Genomic DNA, 23,316 nt, shown 5'->3' on the forward strand with positions numbered 1-23,316 from the left:
TAGACATGTTAGGAGCAGCCAACATTTCGCCGTTTCGTTAATGGCTCTCTTATATATTAAAGTTAGTGGATTTTATCTTTTGTGCTTTTATGACTTACAAAAACCTCTGTTATAGCTTGAAGAAAGAACAAATGACACAGATGGAGGCATTGTATGGTGTAATCTCTTCTGATGAAAGAATGGCAAATGCAAAAATATAAAGAAAACAGAATCACGGAAAAACAAATATGGCACTTTTTGCTTCTCTCTCTTTTTAATCAGAAGATATGACGAAAAACCGAAATGCAAACATCCATTTGTTTGCTTGTGTCAAGATTATCTGGATTCTAAGATTGATAACTTATTTTTGTATGACAAAAAAAACATCAATACATGAGTTAGCAAGGTTCTAGAATTCTATTTTTTAACATGGCTTTGGGTAAGTTTCTATTCTATTTCTTTTTTCTAGCTATAGATGTAAGGTATTTATAAATATATATATATATATATATATATATATATATATATATATATATATATATATATATATATATATATATATATATATATATATATATATATATATATATGGCCAAGAAACGGAGATCAGCACCGCCGGTACGGACTGTAAAGTTCAATGCCGTATCCTTTACTTTACTTTACTTTACTTATATATATATATATATATATATATATATATATATATATACATATATATATATATATATATATATATATATATATATATATACTGGCACGTACCCAGGGGCGCCTTCGGGCCCGCCCCCTCGAAATTTTGTGAAATATTTAAAATCCCCATTGTTTCTTGGGATTTCTGGCAAAAGTAGGACATTTATTAAGAATCTAGATACATGTGTGAAGCCTTTTTTGGGGGATTTTAGAGCATGCAATTATCCAGTCAAGTCACTGCCTGATTATTAACACATTTTCTGTCTAACTTTTTACCCTCTTTGAAGTAATTAGCAATTGTACAGTTAATTTTTATTTTGTAAAGAGAGTTTGCTTTCCACAGCAAAATAGAATTATCCTTGATATTAGGGCGTTCATCCCCCCCTTTCAGAATAAAGTACAGCTTTTAATGGATCAATTTTGGAAACTATCATTTTTCATTAAAACCACGTTTTTGGAATAGAAGAACCCCTACAGCACCCATATTGCACTGTTAATCCTAAAATTTCCCTTTCAGTGGGATATAATAGAGTAATTACTGGTTCTAAATCGCTATGAACATAACCTGAGCCTAAAACATACTTTTGAGGCTTCAGTCATCTTTCCCCCTTCCGCTACAATAATACAGATTGAAGTTAATCTGTATTTTCCGATATACGTGCTTTTTGCATTACTAAATAAAAAAGTACTACTTTATATCTGCTGTTTCGAAGGTTTTGCCCCCCCCCCCCGAAAAAAATTTCTGCGTACGTGTCTGTATATATATATATATATATATATATATATATATATATATATATATATATATATATATATATATATATATAATATATATATATATATATATATATATATATATATATATATATATATATATATATATATATATATATATATATATGGTGCTTCGCGCCACCCCAACACCTAGTTGGTGGGGCGCTTCGCGCCCCCCCCAAGCCCCCCCACGCGCGTAAGTCGTTACGTGCCATATTAGTTACGCGCCATTGTAGTTGTGTCCCTGTGTCCCACCTGTGAATAGATATATATATATATATATATATATATATATATATATATATATATATATATATATATATATATATATATATATATATATATATATATATATATATATATATATATATGTTTTTAACTACGTAAAACATGCGAATATACAACATTCTTCGCTGTCCCATTGTCTGTGCATATAAATAGATTGTCAGGTTTACTGACTCTTGAACATGCAACATATAATTGTCCATGGGAAAAACAATCCGTATTCAGATCTATACCTCATTATTCTAATGATGTGTCCCTGTGTCCCGGTCGTCATTTGTGTCCCGGTATGACAGTTTGTAATTTCTCTTTGAGTGTCCCGGTCGTCATTTATATTCCCTGTGTCCCGGTGTCCCGGTCGTCATTTGTTTCCCGGTCTGTAATTTCTATTCGAACAATCCCTGTGTCCCGGTCGTCATTTATATATCCCGCCTGTGCCCCCGGCGTCCCCATCGTAGTTGTGTCCCTATGTCCCGGTCGTCAATTATATTCCCTGTGTCCCGGTCGTGATTTGTGTCTGGGTGTCCCAGTCTGTAATTTCTCTTTGAGGTTCCCAGTCGTCATTTATATTCCCTGTGTCCCGGTCGTCATTTGTGCCCCGGTGTCCCGGTATGTAATTTCATCAGTTGACACATGACGTCAGTCGACAAACAATTTCATGACGCATACAGCTCAATCCTTATAATGACGTCAGTCGACAAACATGACGTCAGTCGACACACAAACATGACGTCACTCGAATCACACACACATACACACACAGACAACTTATTTTTATATATATACTAGCTGTTGGGGTGGCACTTCACGCCACCCCAACACCTAGTTGGTTGGGGCGCTTCGAGCCCCCCCCCCCAAGCCCCCCCCACGCGCGTAAGTCGTTACGTGCCATATTAGTTACGCGCCATTGTAGTTGTGTCCCTGTGTCCCACCTGTGAATATAAATATATATATATATATATATATATATATATATATATATATATATATATATATATATTATATATATATATATATATATATATATATATATGTTTTTAACTACGTAAAACTGGCGAATATACAACATTCTTCGCTGCCCCATTGTCTGTGCATATAAATAGATTGTCAGGTTTACCGACTCTTGAACATACAACATATAATTGTCCATGGGAAAACAATCCGTATTCAAATCTATACCTCATGATTCTAGTGATTGCCCTTAAAATTTGTTGATGGTGATTGCTAATCGACCATTCCCTGTGTCACCGTCGTCATTTATATATCCCCCTGTGCCCCCCCCCCCCCCGGCGTCCCCGTTGCAGTTGTGTCCCTGTATCCCGGTCGTCATTTATATTCCCTGTGTCCCGGTCGTCATTTGTGTCCCGGTGTCCCAGTCTGTAATTTCTCTTTGAATGTCCCGGTCGTCATTTATATTCCTTGTGTCCCGGTGTCCCGGTCGTCATTTGTGTCCCGGTGTCCCGGTCTGTATATACATTCGTTTTTGAGTTGGTCTTTTTTTTAGTTTTTAGTTTTTTACCTTTTTTTAGTTTTTTTAGTTATACCTCATGATTCTAATGATTGCCCTTGAGCTTTGTTGATGGTGATTGCTAATCGAACATTCCCTGTGTCCCCGTCGTCATTTATGTATCCCCTTGTGCCCCCCGGCGTCCCCGTTGTAGTTGTGTCCCTGTGTCCCTCGTTTTTGAATTGGTATATGATGAAATAAATTTTTGTGCTTTTCCCCTTTTTTTCTTTTTAGTTTTTTTTTCGGTTTATACTTTTTTTTAGTTTTTTAGATTTTTTAGTTTTGTTATTAGTTTTTAGTTTTTTTTCTTTTTATTTTTTGTAGTTTTTACCTTTTTTTAGTTTTTTTAGTTATACCTCATGATTCTAATGATTGCCCTTGAGCTTTGTTGATGGTGATTGCTAATCGAACATTCCCTGTGTCCCCGTCGTCATTTATGTATCCCCTTGTGCCCCCCGGCGTCCCCGTTGTAGTTGTGTCCCTGTGTCCCTCGTTTTTGAATTGGTATATGATGAAATAAATTTTTGTGCTTTTCCCCTTTTTTTCTTTTTAGTTTTTTTTTCGGTTTATACTTTTTTTTAGTTTTTTAGATTTTTTAGTTTTGTTATTAGTTTTTAGTTTTTTTTCTTTTTATTTTTTGTAGTTTTTACCTTTTTTTTTAAGTTTTTTTAGTTTTTCTTTTACTTATGTCCTGGTCGTCATTTATACTCCCTGTGTCCCGGTCGTCATTTGTGTCCCGGTGCTTTGTTGATGGTTATTGCTAATCGAACATTCATTGTGTCCTGGTCGCTCTCTTTGAGTGTCCCGGTCGTCATTTATATTAACTATGTCCCGGTCGTCATTTGTGTCCCGATGTCCCGGTCTGTAATTTCGTCAGTCGAAAACATGACGTCAGTCGACACACAAACATGACGTCGCTCGACACACACACACACACACACACACACACACACACACACACACACACACACACACACACACACACACACACACACACACACACACACACACACACACACACAGACAACTTATTTTTATATATATAGATATATATATATATATATATATATATATATATATATATATATATATATATATATATATATATATATATATATATATACGTATTGATTCTTAAACTGTTTACAAACAAGTTGAAGTTTACCATTAACTTTGTTGTGTCGGGGAAAGAACATCTCACTCATATACAGCATAATTTGTATTCGTTTTTAAGTTCTAATGTTATCCCATCCTTTTTTTGGAAAAACTAGTTTTTTTTCATTTCTGCTTTTTTTTGACACCCCACCCTGGATTATACTAAACATGAAGAAGGCTAATGCCCTCTCTACCCTTACTGCTTACGTCAGAGTTCAACTTTCGTATAACATTGATTCGAAAAAAATAGTTCATTTGGTGTTTTATTAGTAGTCACGCCATAATACCTTTTATGACACACATATCCCTCCATTCCCATGGCACCCATACCCCGTCATTCCTTGACAGCCAGCAGGTGTTAATTCTGTCATATGGAATGTTTTCTAAGGGATACAAGTGTTAATTACTTAAAAATCGTATTAGGGCCAAAAAAACCTTCAGGGTCTCGCTAAATGAGAATTTCGTTGGCTGATACATAATAGTGTTTGCATGTTACATAATAGAGTATTTTTTCTTATAAATCTGCAAGGGTCAGGAAAAAACTCTCAGGGCCCGCTAGTGGGGAATATCCCCCATATCCCTAGTGGAATATGACGCTAGGGGGAATCCCCTAGCATTCAATTCAACTCTGGGCCTAGCAACTATTTCCAATTGGGCCCCTAGAATCAATTTCCTCTCAGGGGGCTTAGCATTCAATTTCCCTGGAGGCCCCTAACTTAACTATCGGGGCCCTAGAATCCAATTTCACTGGGGGGCCCTAGCATCCAATTGCATCATTGCCCTAACATCCACTTTCATCGGGCCCCTAGCCTAACCACCGAGAAACCTTCATACCAATTCCAATGGGGAATCCAGAATCCCCAGAATCCAGTTTCACCGTCCCCCTAACCTAACCACCAGGGGTCCTTGCGAGCCATTCCAGCAGCGCCCCTGGCAACCAATTCCAACAAGGCCCTAACAACCAGTTCTATTGGAGGGCCCTAGCAACCAATTTCGCCGACAAGAAGTTTTTTAAGACGTTTCAAGGTTTCTTTGGTTATTAAATGTAATAGGGGAATGTTTATTCATGTTAAGAATCTCGCGTAACGTGCTAGACTTCAGGGGGGGCAAGCGGGGGATCCCCGCTTGTAACTGTGGAGGGCACACACGTGGGGTGTAAAGTAATGATAGTGCACACTTGGGTGTTACATAATACTTTAAGAGATATGTTTTCTTTCAATACGTTTTTCTTTTTCTTTTTTCTTATGGAGCCTTAATACTCTAATGATTTTTGTCCGCATTACGATTCGAAAGGGGCTTCCCCTCAACGGAACTTTACCTTCGGCAAGCCATTGCCCACCAGCAAACCATTCTATTATCAAAATTCTGGTTATACTTTCTAGTGGAAACGTTTCGAAAAATCTATGGTTCGCGTGTTTCCCAACCGTTGTCTCCGAGCCGTGTAACTATCGAGCAAAACCATTGATTTGTTACATTAAATGCAGCTGCTTGCTACATTCTATTAATGTTCTATCGTGACCTAGACAGGTTAAGTTACATAGCAGATGTTACATAGCATTAGGCTTAGATTTTTCATTATGTAAATCATCACGTATTATAGCTTTGTCCTGAAACGAGAAATCTGAAGAACGAAGGCTTTTTATTGTACATACAAATTTTATTAATGAAAAAATGTTATAAAATCATGAAATCACAGAAAAAGCAGTTAGAACATAACAAAATAAAAAAATGAAATAATCTTATAAACAAATGTAGAATAAAATCTTATAATATATAAGCAACAAGAACCATAAATTTTAAAAAAAAAGTGAGAACCCTAGTATGCGATTCCAGCGGGGGGCCCTAGAATGCAATTCCCCCGGGCCGTTAGCAAACAATTCCAGTGGGGTTCCTAGCAGCTAATTTTACGAGGGGATGGCATATTTCAGAGCCAGCACATATCTAGAAAGATCTGATTCTCTTTTTGAGGCAACTGGAGTGACTTCTAAAGGTGATAGAAAGGCATACTTATGTTTACCCAGAATTAAATCTACTGACGCTGTGAAAACACTTGATAGATTTTCGACCATTGATGACGGTGTAGAGGCGTTAAAGGACCAAGATATATACTTTAATGACCAAAAGATAGCAAAGTGATTAAACATGCTATGGGAGGAAGATAAGTCAATTGATAATCAAACACGACCTTTACTATATTCGCTTGCAAACCACTTGATACTGCAACATGATCCAAGCTGGATGTTTACAAGGACCTATTACATACGTAAAATCATTCGTTTAATCAAAACAGTCAAGAAATCGCCCAATATACCCTTTAACTAGTGTTGTGCGTGGTGACGCTTAAAACTTTAGCTACGTTCATCTGACCCACCAAGAATTAGAAACAGAAGTTTTAACGCTTAAGGCACACCCCCTCCCCAACTTACACAAAAAACCACCAACCATTCTCCATAATAGCAGAAGCACTATCATGTACAACTTTACATAGTTTTTCAGACCTCAACTGAATCATCTAGTTTTATGAATCTTTAAAATAAATTTCTATGATAGCCGTTTATTTTATAGGACTACCTGTATCTCTAAAAACGAAAATGTCACTGTAGGAAATTACTGCCCCTGAAACTGAAAGCTTCATAATCGATATGCTTGTGGTTTTTCGACATTTCTAAATCAATGACTATATCAGATGTTTTATATAATAGCTTTTTGTCCTTCGTTTGACTTGAATTGTTGTTTTGCACCACAAAATGACTGAAAATGCAACTTTACTGTATGACAGTCATTTTGGCGAAAATAAATGTCTATTTTAACCCTTATTTTGTAAAACTACCTGCACCTTCAGAAACGAATGGCCACCGTACGGCATTACTGCTTCTAAAACTTGGGCTCGATAGGCTTATAGTTTTTTGATAATTCTAAATCAATTAACTATCTTAAAATTTTCACACAACAGCTTTTCAGCCTTCTTTGGCTACAATTGTTGTTTTGCACCAAAAACGGACTGAAGACGCCGTTTTGCTTTGGGACAGTCCTTTTGGCTAAAATTAATTTCTATAATAACTGTTTATTTTGTAGAACTACCTGCACCCTTAGAAATGTATGCGCAACCGAACGGCATTGCTGCCTCTGAAACAACAGTCTTAATATGCGTATAGATTTTTGGTAATTCTAAGTCCATTGACTATCTTAAATAAAGTGATGCCCAAATCCACTTCTAACCCCGGTTACAACGGATCCATGCTCGTCCCGATCTCAAATATAAATCCGGCTCTGGTTCCGTCAGTTTCAGATCCCCCACTTCATCCCTGAGACCCCAACCTTTGAATGTTCATTTGCTCTCTCAAAAATGTCCTTCCCCTTAAGTAGTACAGGATATTGCCCCTTTAAACAATTAGAATATTCTTTACGAAACTCTGCTCCTTCCCCACCCCCATTAACTTCCAAATTGTCCAAATGTATCTTAATAGCATAATCTTTTGAGGGTTTATGTCCTGCGACAAGGACTGAATACTTGTAGCACTCTAAGCCCGTATCGAAACGATAGCTTTGTACCCCTCTACGGCCCTTTTAATCTGCATTATATTTTCTAAAATTAGCCTTCCCCCTCACGCCTCTTAAAACAAATTTTTTGTTTAACTTCGTTACATTAGATCTAAATTTTCCATAAATAGCGCAATTGACTCGCTCCCTTTTTCATTATGATTTTCTACCCTGTTAAAATTACTACCCACTCAATCCGATTTAGTACCCTCTAAATTATGCAACCTTGGGTGAAGCGTCCGCATCCCTGTTTGTAGGTAATGCGAGTAAACACCCGTCTTCCATTAAAAAAACATCACCGTCATCACCCGCTTTTCATTAAAAAAAGAATTTTTTAGGGATGGATGCTTTTATGTTGTCCCTACCTCCTGCCTCCTGACTGTGTTTTTCGAGAAGTGCCCGAATCTTCCTGACGAAGGCATTTTTTATATCCACTGGATCCGTATAGATACTACCACTTATAAGAGTGTTGAAGGGATCTCCAAACTCAGCTCTAAATACATAAATATTGCTCAAAGCGGAAACAGCTAAATTAAATCAGGTAAAACAGGGGGTGAACCGCTTCCACTTTGTCCTGCTCCCCTCTCATCACTGTGCAGGGCGAGTACTTTCTCGATTTCACTTGCTTGTAATTGATCAACCCATTTATAGTCTCTGTCGAGGCCGAGATCCCTCACTAAAGGGTCTATATCACAGGTGGAGCTACATTAACCAGATTCACCCCCGCACTATAATCCTCCTCATGTTTGCTCTTTTCAAGGAGCGTATTTGCAATGTCACAAAATTGCGGTTGTAATGTGGAATGTGAACCTAGAAAATAATAAGCGCTGATTAGCTCATTAAAACCCTTTTGATTTCATCCTGTGAAAGAGTTTATATTAGGCTGAAAAACAATTGTTAAGAGTGACCCTTCGGTTGCATTGAGATCACACTACCAGTTAAGAATTTAATCACCATACATGGGCCTTCAAAGAGACTTTTCGGATGTATCGAGACCACGCTACCAATTATGAATTTCATGACTAGAAACTATTCCGTACATGGACCCCTTGAGTCCATAGCTGACTGCACTACGAACTATAAATTTAATGACCAGAAATCACTAGATAAGTTGTCCCCCTTTACTTTTCAGGTATTATAATGTTCTAAAGAGTCTTATAAAACTTACTGAGGGGTGCTGGTGTCCATTGCTGCTGGTCCAAAGAAATCCACCAGCAAATTGTCAATCCATGCTAGGACATCCTATTCAAGAGTCTTCTGCACGGTGTTGCTCGCTCCTATGCCATGAAAGTCAGTCAGTTGATTGTTAATCAATAGATCGAAATCATCGTTCTCGGGAGCCTGGAAAAAGAATAAAAATACTTTCTCCCTTGATGCATTTATGATTTTAAGCTGTGAAAAGGAATATTAATCTAAGGCTCATTAAATCCTTAAGAACTAACGGGACATGGGCCTGTTATTGTACTGAAAAGGAATGTTATTGTACTGAAAAGTAACCTGAAAGGAATGTCTTATTTTAGCTATTTTCCTCACCCTCATTATTAAGTTGAAAAAAGAAACTCACTGGGCAATGCTACTCAAATCTCCTTCTTAGAACGCTTTTCAACAGTAGAATGTATGATCTTAAAAACACCTAATTTTCAATACATTGCTAATAACTAAAAGCATGGCGAAAAGTCCATTTCCCGTTGGGCCGAGAGGGGAGGTTCTCAGAATTATCTAAAAGGAGCATGTTACTTTTAAAGATCAATATTCTTAATAGGTTCCAACAAATTTTTGTTTTTAGTGAAAAGTTCTTCAAAGAAAGAATTATTTTTAGGATGGGGACAATACCATTAACCCTCCACCCCCCCCCCCCACTACTCACTTTGAGGTGGCGAACAAGATTTCTAACATTGTAGTTATTTCCCAATGCTTTTTTACCGCTAATAAATAAGTTTTACGAGAAATGTCAAAGAATTCACATTTACATTAAGATCAACAACTCCATCTTGGCCGGGAGTAGAAGGCGAAAGCAACTTAACATCCATGGGAGAGCATAGAAGCATTTACAGCTTCGCTGGCATGGGGCATACGGGTGAAAGGAGGCGCTTTATGTCCTTGCATGAGGTGCCTAGAAGGTCTGACAAAGACACTGACTAAAGTACTTGAGTGGGCCATGGAGGGACCACAAAATTTGCCATGTATAGGGACAGTCTCCAGACTTTGCAGAGTGGTTGTTGTCACATCGTATGCCTTTGACCCTTTTAGGGGAGGGGGAAATTAGTCCAAATTTTCTTCAAAAAGAAATAAAATTTTGTTTTCCAAGAAGTTTAGTGACTACATCTTGTTTAGTGAAAAACATAACTCGCCCCCTATTACATCCCACCCATCCTATATCGACACTAGAAAACCTTGGTTTTCACTGTATGCGATGATTAAAAAAACTTTTTGTAAGAAGAGCTAGTTTGTTCAGATTTGCGTACATCCTCATATGCAAATCTTATGCAAATCTCATATGCCTCATATACATGGCAAAAAAAATAATTGCTCTATTTGGTTTAATTGATGTGCCTTCTCGGATTCGGTCTTCCAGTGATGATTAATGTAAAAAGACTATCAACTTTATTCACGTTTATGACACTCTGCAGCCTTTTTTTCCAGTTTGATACTGGTTAATTAGTCCATGTTGTCTTTTGTTAGTTTGAATTTTTTCTTCGCCGTTTATTGTTTTTGTTTTTGTTTATTTATAATACTCCGTACTTAGTGTTTTTTATACTTTACGGGTAATAAAGTTCATTCATTCATTCATTCATATCAATTTCATACCAGCATAATTTTTGAAAGGCTTCCTTTTATTGACTTCAAACCACTTTTTTCTTTATAGCGCTCCTAAACCTTAATAATTTAGATCTGCGTACACCTCCATAGCATTTTTTACCAGCATACTTTTCAAAAGCTTTCTTTTGGTAATTTCAGAGCACTTTTCTTCCGTATTACACTCTGAAACTTAAATTATTCAAATTTGCGCACATCTTTATATCCATTTTTCGCCACCATACTATTCAAAAGGTTTCCTTTTATTGATTTCAAACCCTAATTTTCTATAATGCGCTCCTAAACGTAGATAATTTCAATTTGCGTTTACCCCAATATTAATTTTCCACCACCATCCTATTCAAAAGCCCCCCCCCCTTTAAATTTAAAATCACTTTCTTCCACACTGCGTTCCTTAAATGAGATATAATCGTGTTTTTTTCATATAAAAAAGAGATTATAACTAACACCAGCCCCTACATCTATTGTAAATATAACAGGCTTTCTGACATAACTATTTTACTAATCAAAAGCCTCAAAGCCGAATTGTATAAGCTCTCATTTTACCTCTCAAAGGAAGTATTTAGCTTCAATGCAAAAAGTCCCCTTTTCACTCAATCATTAACAGTAGGTTAGGCTAGCCAGACACAGGAAACTAATCCTACATCTTACAGCATGTTGTAATTGCGGTTTAATCCCAATATACCTGCTTATGAAAATGTTTAAGCTAGGTTGTATCGTGCTATTCATTTGTCATTAATAGTCAGCGTAAAGAGGGGGGCAGATGATGATTATGGTTTAACACACGAAACTGTTTATGAAATTTTAATCTTCTGCTAGAATAGTGAAAGACACATTGAACATGTAAAAGAAGAAAGCGTATATTTTTAACCTGAAAAACGAGATAAATTTATTACTGTGAGAACCATGCAATAGCAGAAAATATTGGTTTTTAGATGTTTATCTAATATAGAGAATTATGTTAGGTCAAATTTAGATATGCACACCGTTTTTTGAGGGGGAATATATAGAATGAGAAGCTTACCTGTTGGTATCTTTGAAACGTATCGGCTTTTTAAAAGCTGAAATGCGACACTTTAAGAATCTTAAGCATGGAGGATATGCATGAATATATTTTGTCGATGTAAGGACCATGGCCCTTACTTCATGCCCCCCTGAAGTTTTTTAATCGAAAATCATGATTTGGTGGAGGGCTTAAGGTTTTTCCTGGCCCTCGTAAGTTTTTTTTAGCATGAGGATCAAAGAAAACAGGATTTGGTGGGGTCCTTTTTCCTCTACACCCTTAGGTTTTCAATCTGAAGGATCAAATAAAACAGGATTTGGTGGGGGGCCTGAAGGTTTTCTCCCCACACATTTAGGCTTTTAATCAGAAGGGTCAAAGAAAACAGGATTTGGTGGGGGCCCCTGAAGGTTTTTTAAAGAACAAGTTTAGAAATCCTGAAGTAAAGAAGTCCTGAAGGTTTTTAGCCATGGCAATCTTAAAAATCCCGAAGTAAAGAATCCCTGAAGGTAATTAAAGAAAAATCTTAGAAATCCCGAATTAAAGAAGTTTTGAAGGTTTTTAAAGAACAATCTTAGAGATCCGGAAGTAAAGAAGTTTTGGAAGTTTTTAATCACAATCTTAGAAACCCTAGGAGTAAACAATCCCAGACCCTCACAGGTTTAAAAAAAAACTATTAGGTAAAACCCAAAGCAATCATGATTTGGAGGGGGCCTTAAATTTTTTCCCACACCGTTATGTATTTTAAGAAACAGACGCCTGTGCCTCTTAGAAAACGTTACCTTTGACGTAACATGCACCTGCACCTGGAAGAAGTTTAATAGTACCTACGTCTTGAGGGGTCGCCGTTCAACTGAAATCATAAAGGGAAGAAAGGAGTAGTGACTATGGGTCTGCTCAAAAGTGGAACCCTATCACTAATCGTGTCTTCCAAACAAGAAAAAATTGGATTTTTGTAGATATATGCTTAAAACTAATCTGAATTTCATTGTATCATGTTCATGAAGTCAAATTTTCTTTGAAGGGGTGTTTCCTCTGTAACTCTAAACTTAATATATTTTAAAAATATGGAAATTATCATTAACAACTACAGCCCATTTGATACATGGGTTATTATCAAAATCTCCTTTTTTTAAAGTTTTGGTTAATATTAGCACGATTTGCTCTTTACTTATAATTCAATGCCTTGAGCTACTAGATTAACAAGAAAGTTTTCAGGGTGAAGTAACAAGCATGAATGAAACCTAATAAATAAACTTTTGAAAATTGATTTGCACCTACTTCAAAATGCTTTTCAGTTCTTGATCATGCAGAATCCTGTTTGATATAAAAACATGACGAAAGCAAAAAACTACAGAACTTGGAGGTTCTTTAGTCTCGGAGCACGTCATAGACAAGTAGCAGATAATTCGATTTTTTTTTTACTTATCCATTTCGACCATATTCGCTGCACAACCATATCTTGTTGCACCCAGTTAAGCCAATGTTGTTGCTATTAGATAGGTGCTTTAACCATAGTTGTATCAGGCATTGCAGGAATTTATTTTGGAGGGTTCACATCAATAAGTTGATGGAGGATAAAAAGAAACATGCTAATCTTATAAAAATAAAGGAAATAAGGGTAAATCATAGTAATTTTTTAGAGAGGAACCAAAAGCCTCTTGTGCACTCGCTTGACCAGACCCTGAATGCAAGATATTTTTGAGGTGGGGGGTCATTATTGAAGAATTTCGATTAAAAACGAACAATCGACGAGTTGTGTGGAAAATAGAAGATATAACAGGATAATACGTAAAAATAAAAAATGTCTGGGGGGTTGGGGGGGATCCAAAGGCCTCCCCTATCTTGTTTGCCTGGTAAGAACCGTTCCTTTGTCAGTTAGTTGAATTTTTTATGTAATATTATTCAGCTTTAAAAAGTAAAACTGGGAGCAGTTTCCGTATTTTCACTAATCTATTATGCAGTAAAAAGGTTTTGAGAATCAATTTTATCCTATAAATCTTGAAAAAAAAACCTTCAGGTTTCAGCGAAGGTTCTAATAGGATTCAGGCCTGAAATTCTAGCCTCCTACTACCCTTTTTAATGGCCCTGTATGTTCATTTATATTCATACTATCCAACAAGCCAGATTTTCAGCTCTTTGTCTAGCCTCTCTTCAGTCACTGGGGCCTTCAATCTTCAGAGACTGTACTCGATTCACTTGGGTTGGTGCATAGGCCTTTAACCCTTGAAGGCTGCCTTCCATTCACTCAGGCTGAGGTTCCTTAGCAGACTACCCTCACTTCATTCAGGCTCGTATTCAGTCCTTTGTTCATCGAAGGTGGCCCTCCCTTCACTATGGCTTGTGCTTTGGCTTTCGACCCTTGCAGGTGAAAGAATGGCCCCTCTTATGGCGGGATCCCTTTTTTATAATAGCTTGTGCTGAGATCCACATCATTTTGGCCAAGTGTCATAAGTGGATTGAATTATTAGAGAAAAACATATTATTTCTGCAACTGTATATTCGCTTATTTTTCACCCATCAGGTTTGGTTTTGTTGGAATCATAACTCTTTTTTCTTTTTTTAACTTATAGAAAATGGCTGTGGGTGCTTTGCGGCTCGCTACATTATGGCAGTCATGTCCTTTTTCGGCTTTACTCTTGTCTATATGCTAAGGACAAACGTAAACTTAGCTATAGTGGCCATGGTTAACTATACAGCACTTGCCAACTCATCTAAACCACCGGAAGATTCCACTCAGTGCATTGTAGAAGGGGGCAATTCAAGTGGCCTTTTGGATCCAAATGACGATGGACCCTTTGTTTGGAATGAATCTGTCCAATCTTTAGTTTCAAGTGCCTTTTTTTGGGGATATTTGATAACGAACCTACCAGGTGGAAGACTTGCTGAGCTTTTCGGAGCTAAATGGCTTTTCATGGGGTCTCAAGTTTTGTGCGGCATCATAAATCTGTTAATGCCTGTAGCAGCGTATGGGGCAAATGGAGGACCTGGACTCATCATTGCGACAAGAGCTCTGCTGGGAGCTGCTCAGGTTAGAACATCAGTTTTTTAACCTGAAAATTTACTTTTTTCTGTTTATTTATTTATTATTTTTTGTTCGTATTATTTTAGGTTTTCATATGTTTGATAAGTGCTCAGGGATAAAAAAAATTCCCGACAAATAGAGCTATTGGATATAAGTTTAAAAACGTGAAGGGTGCCGAATTTCTAAGCCCTTTGTAAGCCGAAGTAGGCAGCGTGACATCTGGTGGAGTCCAATGGTGACTGAGCCGAAATCCCTAGGCACACGAACTGTATAAGCATAAAAATCTAGTAGTTGTACTGATTTTAGGTTAAAAAATCATTATTAGAAGCAAAGGGTTTGATAGTAGAGACGGGTCATCCTGTCTGCCTTTAACGTATGCTATTATTGTAATAAGAAACTGGCCTTGAGTGACACTGTGTTTGGCGTCGTGTGATACACAAGATAGTTTCAAACTAATAAGAACACACAATGATATCAAGCTCACTTTATATTCCTCAGTACTTCATTCGTTCAGAAAAGACGACTGGTAGTTCTATGAAACCATATCAGGAGAGGCCTTCAAATTAATAAGAACGCATAATGATGTCAAGCAGTTTTATGTTCCTCAGTACTTCATTCGTTCAAAAAAGACGACAGGTAGTTCTATGAAATTATGTAAGGAGAGGCCTGGTAGTGTTGGCTTGTTATTTAATTGAATATGCTAAACAAGTTTATATTAAAATACAGTCGGATGACCCTAATTTTACACCTGTCGAGCTTTTGACCAACAGCAGGCAATTTGTTCGAGTAGTGAAAAGTTTATCAATTTCTCCTCTCCAACAGAGATTCAAACACTTTTCTACAAGAGACCGTAAAACTCTAAAGACTGTGAAACTTCTGCTAAAAAATGAAAAATCTAGGGGATTTAAGCAGCAAATATGAAACGTCCAATTGGAATCAGAGTATCCCCAAAAGTTTTTAAGAAGTTCGTAAAGCAAAAAATGAAAGGGGTCAGTCACTGATTGGCTTTTCAAAATGTCCCAACCGTGGCAGAACTATGTCAAACATTGTGGGGACTACGCTCCACGTGGCGGGACATTGCAGCAAATGTTTCCAAGATGTACGCCAGGTGCTGGAAAGTAGGCATCTACCCGGTTTCAGTTGGTGCATAATGTCAATTCTCCAGTTTGAATATGGTAAGAATCAGTTGAAGAAACCGTCCCGAATTCTGATACAGTTACAGCTCTAATGACTCAAACAACTTGCCTCCAAGACTCTAACTTTGTTTAGGATTAGGCAACTCAGCCAGTCTTAGTGATCAGTATAATAGAATGGAAGGGTTTAATTTACCAAGAGTCTGAATATGAGGAAGAAGACCTGTTCGTAATTCAAAACAAGCTTTGAAAATAGTGGATGTTTGCAGCTTTGAGGGTGTCTTTTGTCTGCTTTTCAACTTGGGCTTTATTTACCGATTGTTCATAGTTATTATTTACACTATACAAAATTAAAATTGTGATGCGTGTCCTCGACGAAAAAAAAGCATATGAAAGTAGGTGTACAAAAAAAGATGTAAAAAAGATGAAGGAGTATGATATGATACAGATTTATTACCTACCAAAACTGTACAAAATGCAATGAGCGGCAGAGTATAAGAAAATAATAAATACAGACAAATTTAAAGAATACAATTTAACACAAAAATTTACAACAAAACGGGATAACTCAACATCAGCATTCAAATTACATATTTATCTCAAGTCTGTTCTAAAAGAGTTCCCCAAGGATGACCAAGAATCAGGAATTTTTATGGAAATTACCTGTTCTGATAGGAACTACCAAAGCGGGGTCTATCAGTATGAATCTATTGACCAAATTCCGGTTTTTAGACCATGGTGGAAGCCGAAGCAAATACTTCGCATATTTAAAATAAACTACGCGCAGCTTTTCTTCCATGTCCATGTAAAACATTTCCAAAACGGAGAAATGTAGAGAAACTTCGGTAAAACAAATGCATTGCACAATGGGGCTAGAATATGGCGACTAAATCTTTTACCTTGCTGGGAATAAGCTTTCCAAAAGCAGAACGAACGTTTCTAAGGGTATATAAGTGAGCAAGTGGCCTTCAGTGATGTACCGATGGGGACTCCTATATAAGTAAGTGCTTGATCAGGTTTGATTTATGCATCTTTTAGCATAACACATATATCTTCAGTCGCCACCTAATAATTAAAAAATAACAATTCAGTTTTTCCCGGATTAAATACATGCCCAACAAGAGTATATTCTTCCTTTAGTGCACTAAAACGGTTCTGTATTCCATTTAGGGTTCTATTAATATTTAAAATGTCGGCAGCATAACCGATAAACGGCACATCAATCCCACATAAAATGCAAATTGTTGGGCCTTTACATTGCACTTTAATTACGGAATTTACTGCCCCTTGCCTTATGTATAATATTATTCTAATGAAATAGAATATAATTTTATTCTAAAATTTTTAGAAATCGTGAACATTTCCGGCGACAAGCACTTACAAAGCTATACTCGAGTTTCTGCGACCATCCTGTGTTATTTTGTGCTGGTTTTTATATGCTTTCGAATAAAGGTGACGTAAAAAGGGTCAAGACGGATTACTATCGGTATTTAAAGTTCCTACTTTATTTACCACGATCATTTCGGAACCGAAAGTTAATTAGTAAATATCAGGCAACGGATATTGTTCTTTCAGTGGAAAAACTAAGTTCAAATTTAATTGATAAAGCGCCAATCTGTCTTGGTCCTAACAATCATCTTATCCGCCTCTTTTGCTAAATTGTTATTTTTTTCTTGTATTTGTGTTATTTGTTTTTGTGTTTTTGTGTTATTTGTAGTTCTTTGTTTTTCTCTTTGTACTCCACTTTTTTCCTTTTGTAAGTGTGGTAAGAAATAAATTATTATTATTATTATTATTATTATTATTATTATTATTATTATTATTATACTCTTTTTCACTGATACATCAATTTCTAAAAGCATATCCCAAATGGGATATGCTTTATACCATGAAGATTGCTGTGCATTGGGTCAAGGGGCCCGATGACCAAATGCTCTACGCCTCTTTATGCTTATGTGTACTTGTTTTTAAAAGCAATTGGTACTGAAAAATTTATTTTTAACGAAATACTAGGCCTGTAAGGTCTATTTTACAGGTCTATCTTATTTGCCATGCTAATTCACCCTTTCCTGCATTGGGACACACGGGGCTTGTCCCCCCTCTTTCGCTGACTTTTCCCTATTGCCGAGTTCAAACACACTCATAATGCCACTTCAGTCATGTACTCTCTGAAGTGAAAATAAATATATATAGATGTATGTATCTTTTTTGCCATCCTAGTCACTTGTCACAGTGAAAGCCAAGACAAGCTCATGCTGGACAACGTCTAAAAAAATGGGACTGAAGCTAGTACATATTTGCGCTGAAATATAGTACAAAATATATTCTGCAATGGCAACATTACTACTACTACTACCACTACTACTAATTACTCACTGCAGCACCAAGCCGTTTGAGGCCAAAACAGCTACGCACGCTCCTCCTCAAACCTAATCTATTCAATGCCTCCCTCTTTACACCCTCCCAGGAAGTTTCCATTTACTTTAAATCTTTGTTTATGACATCCTCCCAACCCAGACAAGGACGACCTGCTTTCCGTGTAGCCCCAGACGGTTGGCCAAAAAGGACAATCTTCGGCAATTTTTCATCCTTCATCCGCAGAACGTGGCCTAACCATCTCAACCTTTCTTTCATTATAGCCCTAGAAAGCGGGATTCAATCACATTTTTCGTACACCCTACTGTTTGAAATACGGTCAGTCAGCCAGGTACCCAGAACAATCCGTAGGCAATTTCTCTGAAAAACATCTAGTAAATTGTCATCTCCTTTGCGGAGCGGCTATGCTTCAGAGCCATACTTGACCACTGTCATCACTGTAGCATCCACTATTCTAATCTTGGTTTGCTGACTTATCTTTCTATCCTTCCAAACCTTTTTTGACCGTGAAAAAACACCCTGAGCCTTAGCTATTCTACTTTTAATATCTTCACTGCTCCCACCGTCTTTACTAATAATACTACCAAGGTATGTAAAGTTGCCAACCTGATCAATCTTTCCGTTATCCAACGTCACCTTTTCATCTTCACTTATTCCTAGCCTTAGTCACTTAGTCTTCTTCACATTAATTTTCAAGCCTATTCTAGCACCCTGAACTCGCAAAACCTCTAAAAATTCATTCATTTTGCTCACACTTTCATCTAATATGGTTAAATCATCAGCATAATCTAAGTCCAGGAGTATTTTTCTTCCCCATTAGATTCCGTGGTCTCCAATTGCTTTTCCTGTGCTTCTTAAGACGAGGTCCATCAAAATAATCCATATAAAGGGGGATAAAACACAACCCTGCTTAGCTCCTGATTCTATTCAAAACTAGTTGCTAACCTCATTTCCTACCTTAACCTCAGCAGTATTATTCTCGTACGTAGCACAAATCACCTTAATGTATTTTTCTGGTATACCATATAAGGATAAGACCTTTGCTAACGCTCTTCTATCAACAGAATCGAAAGCTTGCTCATAATCGATGAAACTGAGGAACAAAGGTGTTTGACAACGAAGGGACTTCTCATCTTTAACCTAAGATTGTAATCTTGGTCGACACATACTTTACCTTTTCTAAAACCTCACTGTTCTTCCCTTAAAACTTTGTCTACAGCATCTCAAGGGTTCAAGGGTTCAAGGTTCTTTTATTATAACCAATATATACAAAATATTAGGTAACTCAAGGCTGAGAGTATAGCTCGAATGCAATTGAGCTACCTTTAAGAAACACTAAATATGCACAAAATTAAAAATAAAAACTTCTCTTAACCAAACTTGACAGAAATAAATAAAAAACAAATCCCGTGCCGTACGATACCACTTCCATCCTCCGCGCACCATCCTGAGACACAATTAAATTTACAACTTAAAACCAAGTGAGTCATAAGACATCTGGAGGCCTCATGGGCGACCCAATACTAAAAAAAAAAAAAAATATAAACATCCCTATAAAAAAAAAATAAAAAAAAAAATAAAAAATCATATTATTTAGATTTATAACTTTCAATCAGCAATCTTTTCAACTTCCGTCTTATAGCATATATGCTTATATTAAAATCAATCTCATTTTTCAAACTTTCCCAATGTAGAGGAATCAAATACCTCAGGCAAAAACGCGACCTCTCTGTAACTACCTTAGGAGTCCGCAGATTATATTTACCACGGGTTTCAACTTGTGAAGATGAAGGAGAAGAAATAAGACCCATCGATGCAAAATATCTGGGGAGCTTTTCTCGTTCAAGCTTAATCTTAAACATAACACTTAAAAATTGGATACTTTGCCGAACAGGAAGAATATTATGAAGTGAAAAAAGGGTCTCTGTTGTGGATTTTAAGGGGAAGTTTGATGGCGAAGGCAGAAAAGGTTTAAGTATACGAACTGCTTTATTTTGTATAATCTGTAGAGGGGTAACATTACTTTTAAAAGTGTTCAAAAAAATAATAGATGCATAATCAAAATGGGATTGCACAAGGGAAAAGTAAATGGATTTAAGAGCGCAATATGGAAGAAGGTTTTTCAGTCTGCACATTATACCAACTCCACGGGCAGACTTTGCTCTAACCTGATTAATTTGCTCTTTCCATGACAAATTCTCGTCAAACACAACTCCTAAATATCTTATCAATACAACCCTTTCAATAACAGACTCAGGTTCATTCGCAGAAATGGAAACTGATTCTATATCTGGAAACTTGTGACCCGTCCTGCTGTAAACAATAAACTTAGTCTTCTTTCTATTCAGAAGTAGTCTATTATCAGAGAGCCAAGTAGACAATCTATCATATGCGGATGTTAAATTGACCACTAGCTCTTCACGAGATTTACCAGAAACGGTTGCTGCAGTGTCGTCAGCAAATTGAGTGTCTATAGAAGAAACTCCAGTAGCTGAGCACAAATCATTAATGTAAACTAGGAAAAGCAGAGGTCCTAATACGGATCCCTGGGGAACACCAACCTTATCTGACTGCTGTAAAGAATCAGATCTAACATCATTATATATAAGTATCTGCTGCCTCCCATGAAGATACGATTCAAGTAACCTAAGGCAATTACCACGAATACCAGCATTCGAAAGCTTATACAAAAGAATTTCATGAGAAATGGAATCAAAAGCTTTCTGTATGTCTAAAAATATAGTTGCAGGCGTTTCTCCACGGTCAAGACAATCATTAATATGTTGGACAATAATAGCCATAGGATGATCACTGTAATGCTCTTTTCTAAATCCAAACTGAAGTTTAGAAATGTAATCAAATTTCTCAAAAAAAGAATAAATTCTGTTATACAGTGCTCGCTCTACAACCTTCGAAAAAGCAGAGAGTATCGATATAGGACGATAATTAGCAGGAAGCCTCGGGTCATCACCTTTATGTAGGGCCACAATTCTTGCTGATTTAAATGTTGAAGGATAGACACCAGTTACAAATATAAGATTAATAATGTGGCATAAAACCGGTGATATAACTGGGAATATTTCTTTGACCAAATTAGTAGAAGATCCATCAAGGGCTTCAGATGAACCGTTCTTCATTTTAGATATGATCTGTTTTAGTTCAATTTCAGTAACCGGGGAAAGGAACATGCTTTTATCAGAGGGAGGGGGCATGTGATCTTTAAATAAATCATTGTTATTATTATTTGGAGAAACATGAGATGCATTAGCTGTTTTTTCACCGATGCTTACAAAATGAGCATTGAGCAAGTTCACTATTTCCTGCTTATCGGAAGAAAAAGTACCATCACCACGTAACATTTCATTCGGAAATGAAGATTTTTGAGACCTTCCCAACAGAGAGTTAATAAGTCTCCAAGTATGTTTTTGATCCCCACGAGCTTCTACAAATGATTTTTCAAAATATCTAGCTTTTGCTTTCCGAATTAACTGTGTCAGGACATTTTTATACTTTTTAAACTCTTCTTTATTTTTAGTAGATGGGAATGACATAGATATTTTAAATAACTTATTTTTTATTGAAATAGAGTGTAGAAGCCCGCGTGAGATCCATGGTTTTTTAGGGAGTGTATATTTTTTTTATTTTAATGCGTCTCAATCGACATGCTTCATCCAAGCACTCATGGGAATATTTTAAAAACAGAGCCGTAGAAATCTCAGGGCATTCACATTCTAGAATTGCAGTCCATTCATTTAAATACAAAAGGTTCCTCAATTTATCCATTCCTTCTTTATCAATTTTTCGAGTTTGTTTAAATTCCGAAAATTTTGGTCTGTGATTAATTCCAACATCCGCAACTACCACACAATGGTCAGAAACATCTGTAAATATAATATGCGAAAGAGTAACGGGGATAGTAGAAAAAATATTATCAATGAGAGTAGCCGTATCTTCCGTAACCCGGGTCGCAGACCTGCATGATGGTAAAAGTGATTTTGATGCACGGAAACTCAAGCGATTTTTCATGCAAATGATTAGAAATTCCCGGTCTATTTGTCTGAGCTAACAATAAATTAATATTAAAATCACCCATTACCAGAACTTGCTCAGAATTCAAATTAGTCACATCTTCAATGAAGCATTCATAAATTCGCAAAAACTCTTGTAACGAAGCCGATGGTGATCGATAAACAACACAAACAAGAACTTTCCTATTATCAATCACACACTCAATGCAAATGCTCTCAAAGGTCATCTCTTGGTCATGCTTAGATAGTTGCTTCTTCACAACAAATGGAATATCATCCCGAACAAAAAGTCCAACTCCGCCACCCTGTCTATTTTCCCTATTATTAGATATAAATTTAAACCCATCACAATTCATGAATTCTGCATTTTCATTACTTAAAAAGGTTTCACATAGGCCTAAAATACTTACCCTGTGGTTACAAAGTAACTGCGAAACAAACTCGTGGCTACTAGCCAAACCTCTGCAGTTAAAAAGTGCTGATCTTAAGTTCCCATCAAATACAGGTGTTCCTAAATCCCCTTCAAATAAAAAATCAGTAGCAGGAAGGCTAGCTAAATGATCATCATAAACACCTTTAGCAAAAGGGGAAAAATCATAATAAATATTTTTTAGATCAAGCTGATCATCGAGGCGGCTCCCCAATCCTCCCCCAGACTCCCCACTACTCACGTGCTATATATAAATTTCATCTTTACCTTATGTCCCAGGCAGGCACGACGAAAAAGTGGAAATGGCACCGCACCACTAATCAGGCAAATCGGGTAAAAAAGTGGCAGAGAACAAACAAGACCTCGAAACCTGATTTTTTTCACTAGACCTACTAAAACTAGAAAACTAAAAAAAAAGATCATACGCAAAAAACGAGGTTGTAGAACCCAACATGTACACAACACTGTGACAGAAGTGGCAAGAAAATCAATCAAAATGTCTATCACAATACTAATAATAATCACAAAGGGACAGCAATAACTAGTCCATCACTTTTTCCCAGGGTGACGAGGCCGTGGA

General features: G+C 36.8%; 1 protein-coding gene across 1 annotated transcript in view; it reads left to right on the forward strand.

Moving 5' to 3' along the window:
• The first annotated feature begins 269 nt into the window (after positions 1-269).
• Positions 270-23,316, forward strand: part of LOC136028690 (putative inorganic phosphate cotransporter) — a 49,704-nt gene continuing 26,657 nt past the window's right edge. The window contains exons 1-2 of the mRNA XM_065706522.1: positions 270-418; positions 14,318-14,775. Coding sequence (XP_065562594.1) covers positions 409-418; positions 14,318-14,775 — 468 coding nt within the window. The 5' untranslated portion in view covers positions 270-408. The remainder of the gene's footprint in view (positions 419-14,317; positions 14,776-23,316) is intronic.

This window comes from Artemia franciscana, chromosome 1, assembly GCF_032884065.1.
Source record: "Artemia franciscana chromosome 1, ASM3288406v1, whole genome shotgun sequence".
NCBI lineage: Eukaryota > Metazoa > Arthropoda > Branchiopoda > Anostraca > Artemiidae > Artemia > Artemia franciscana.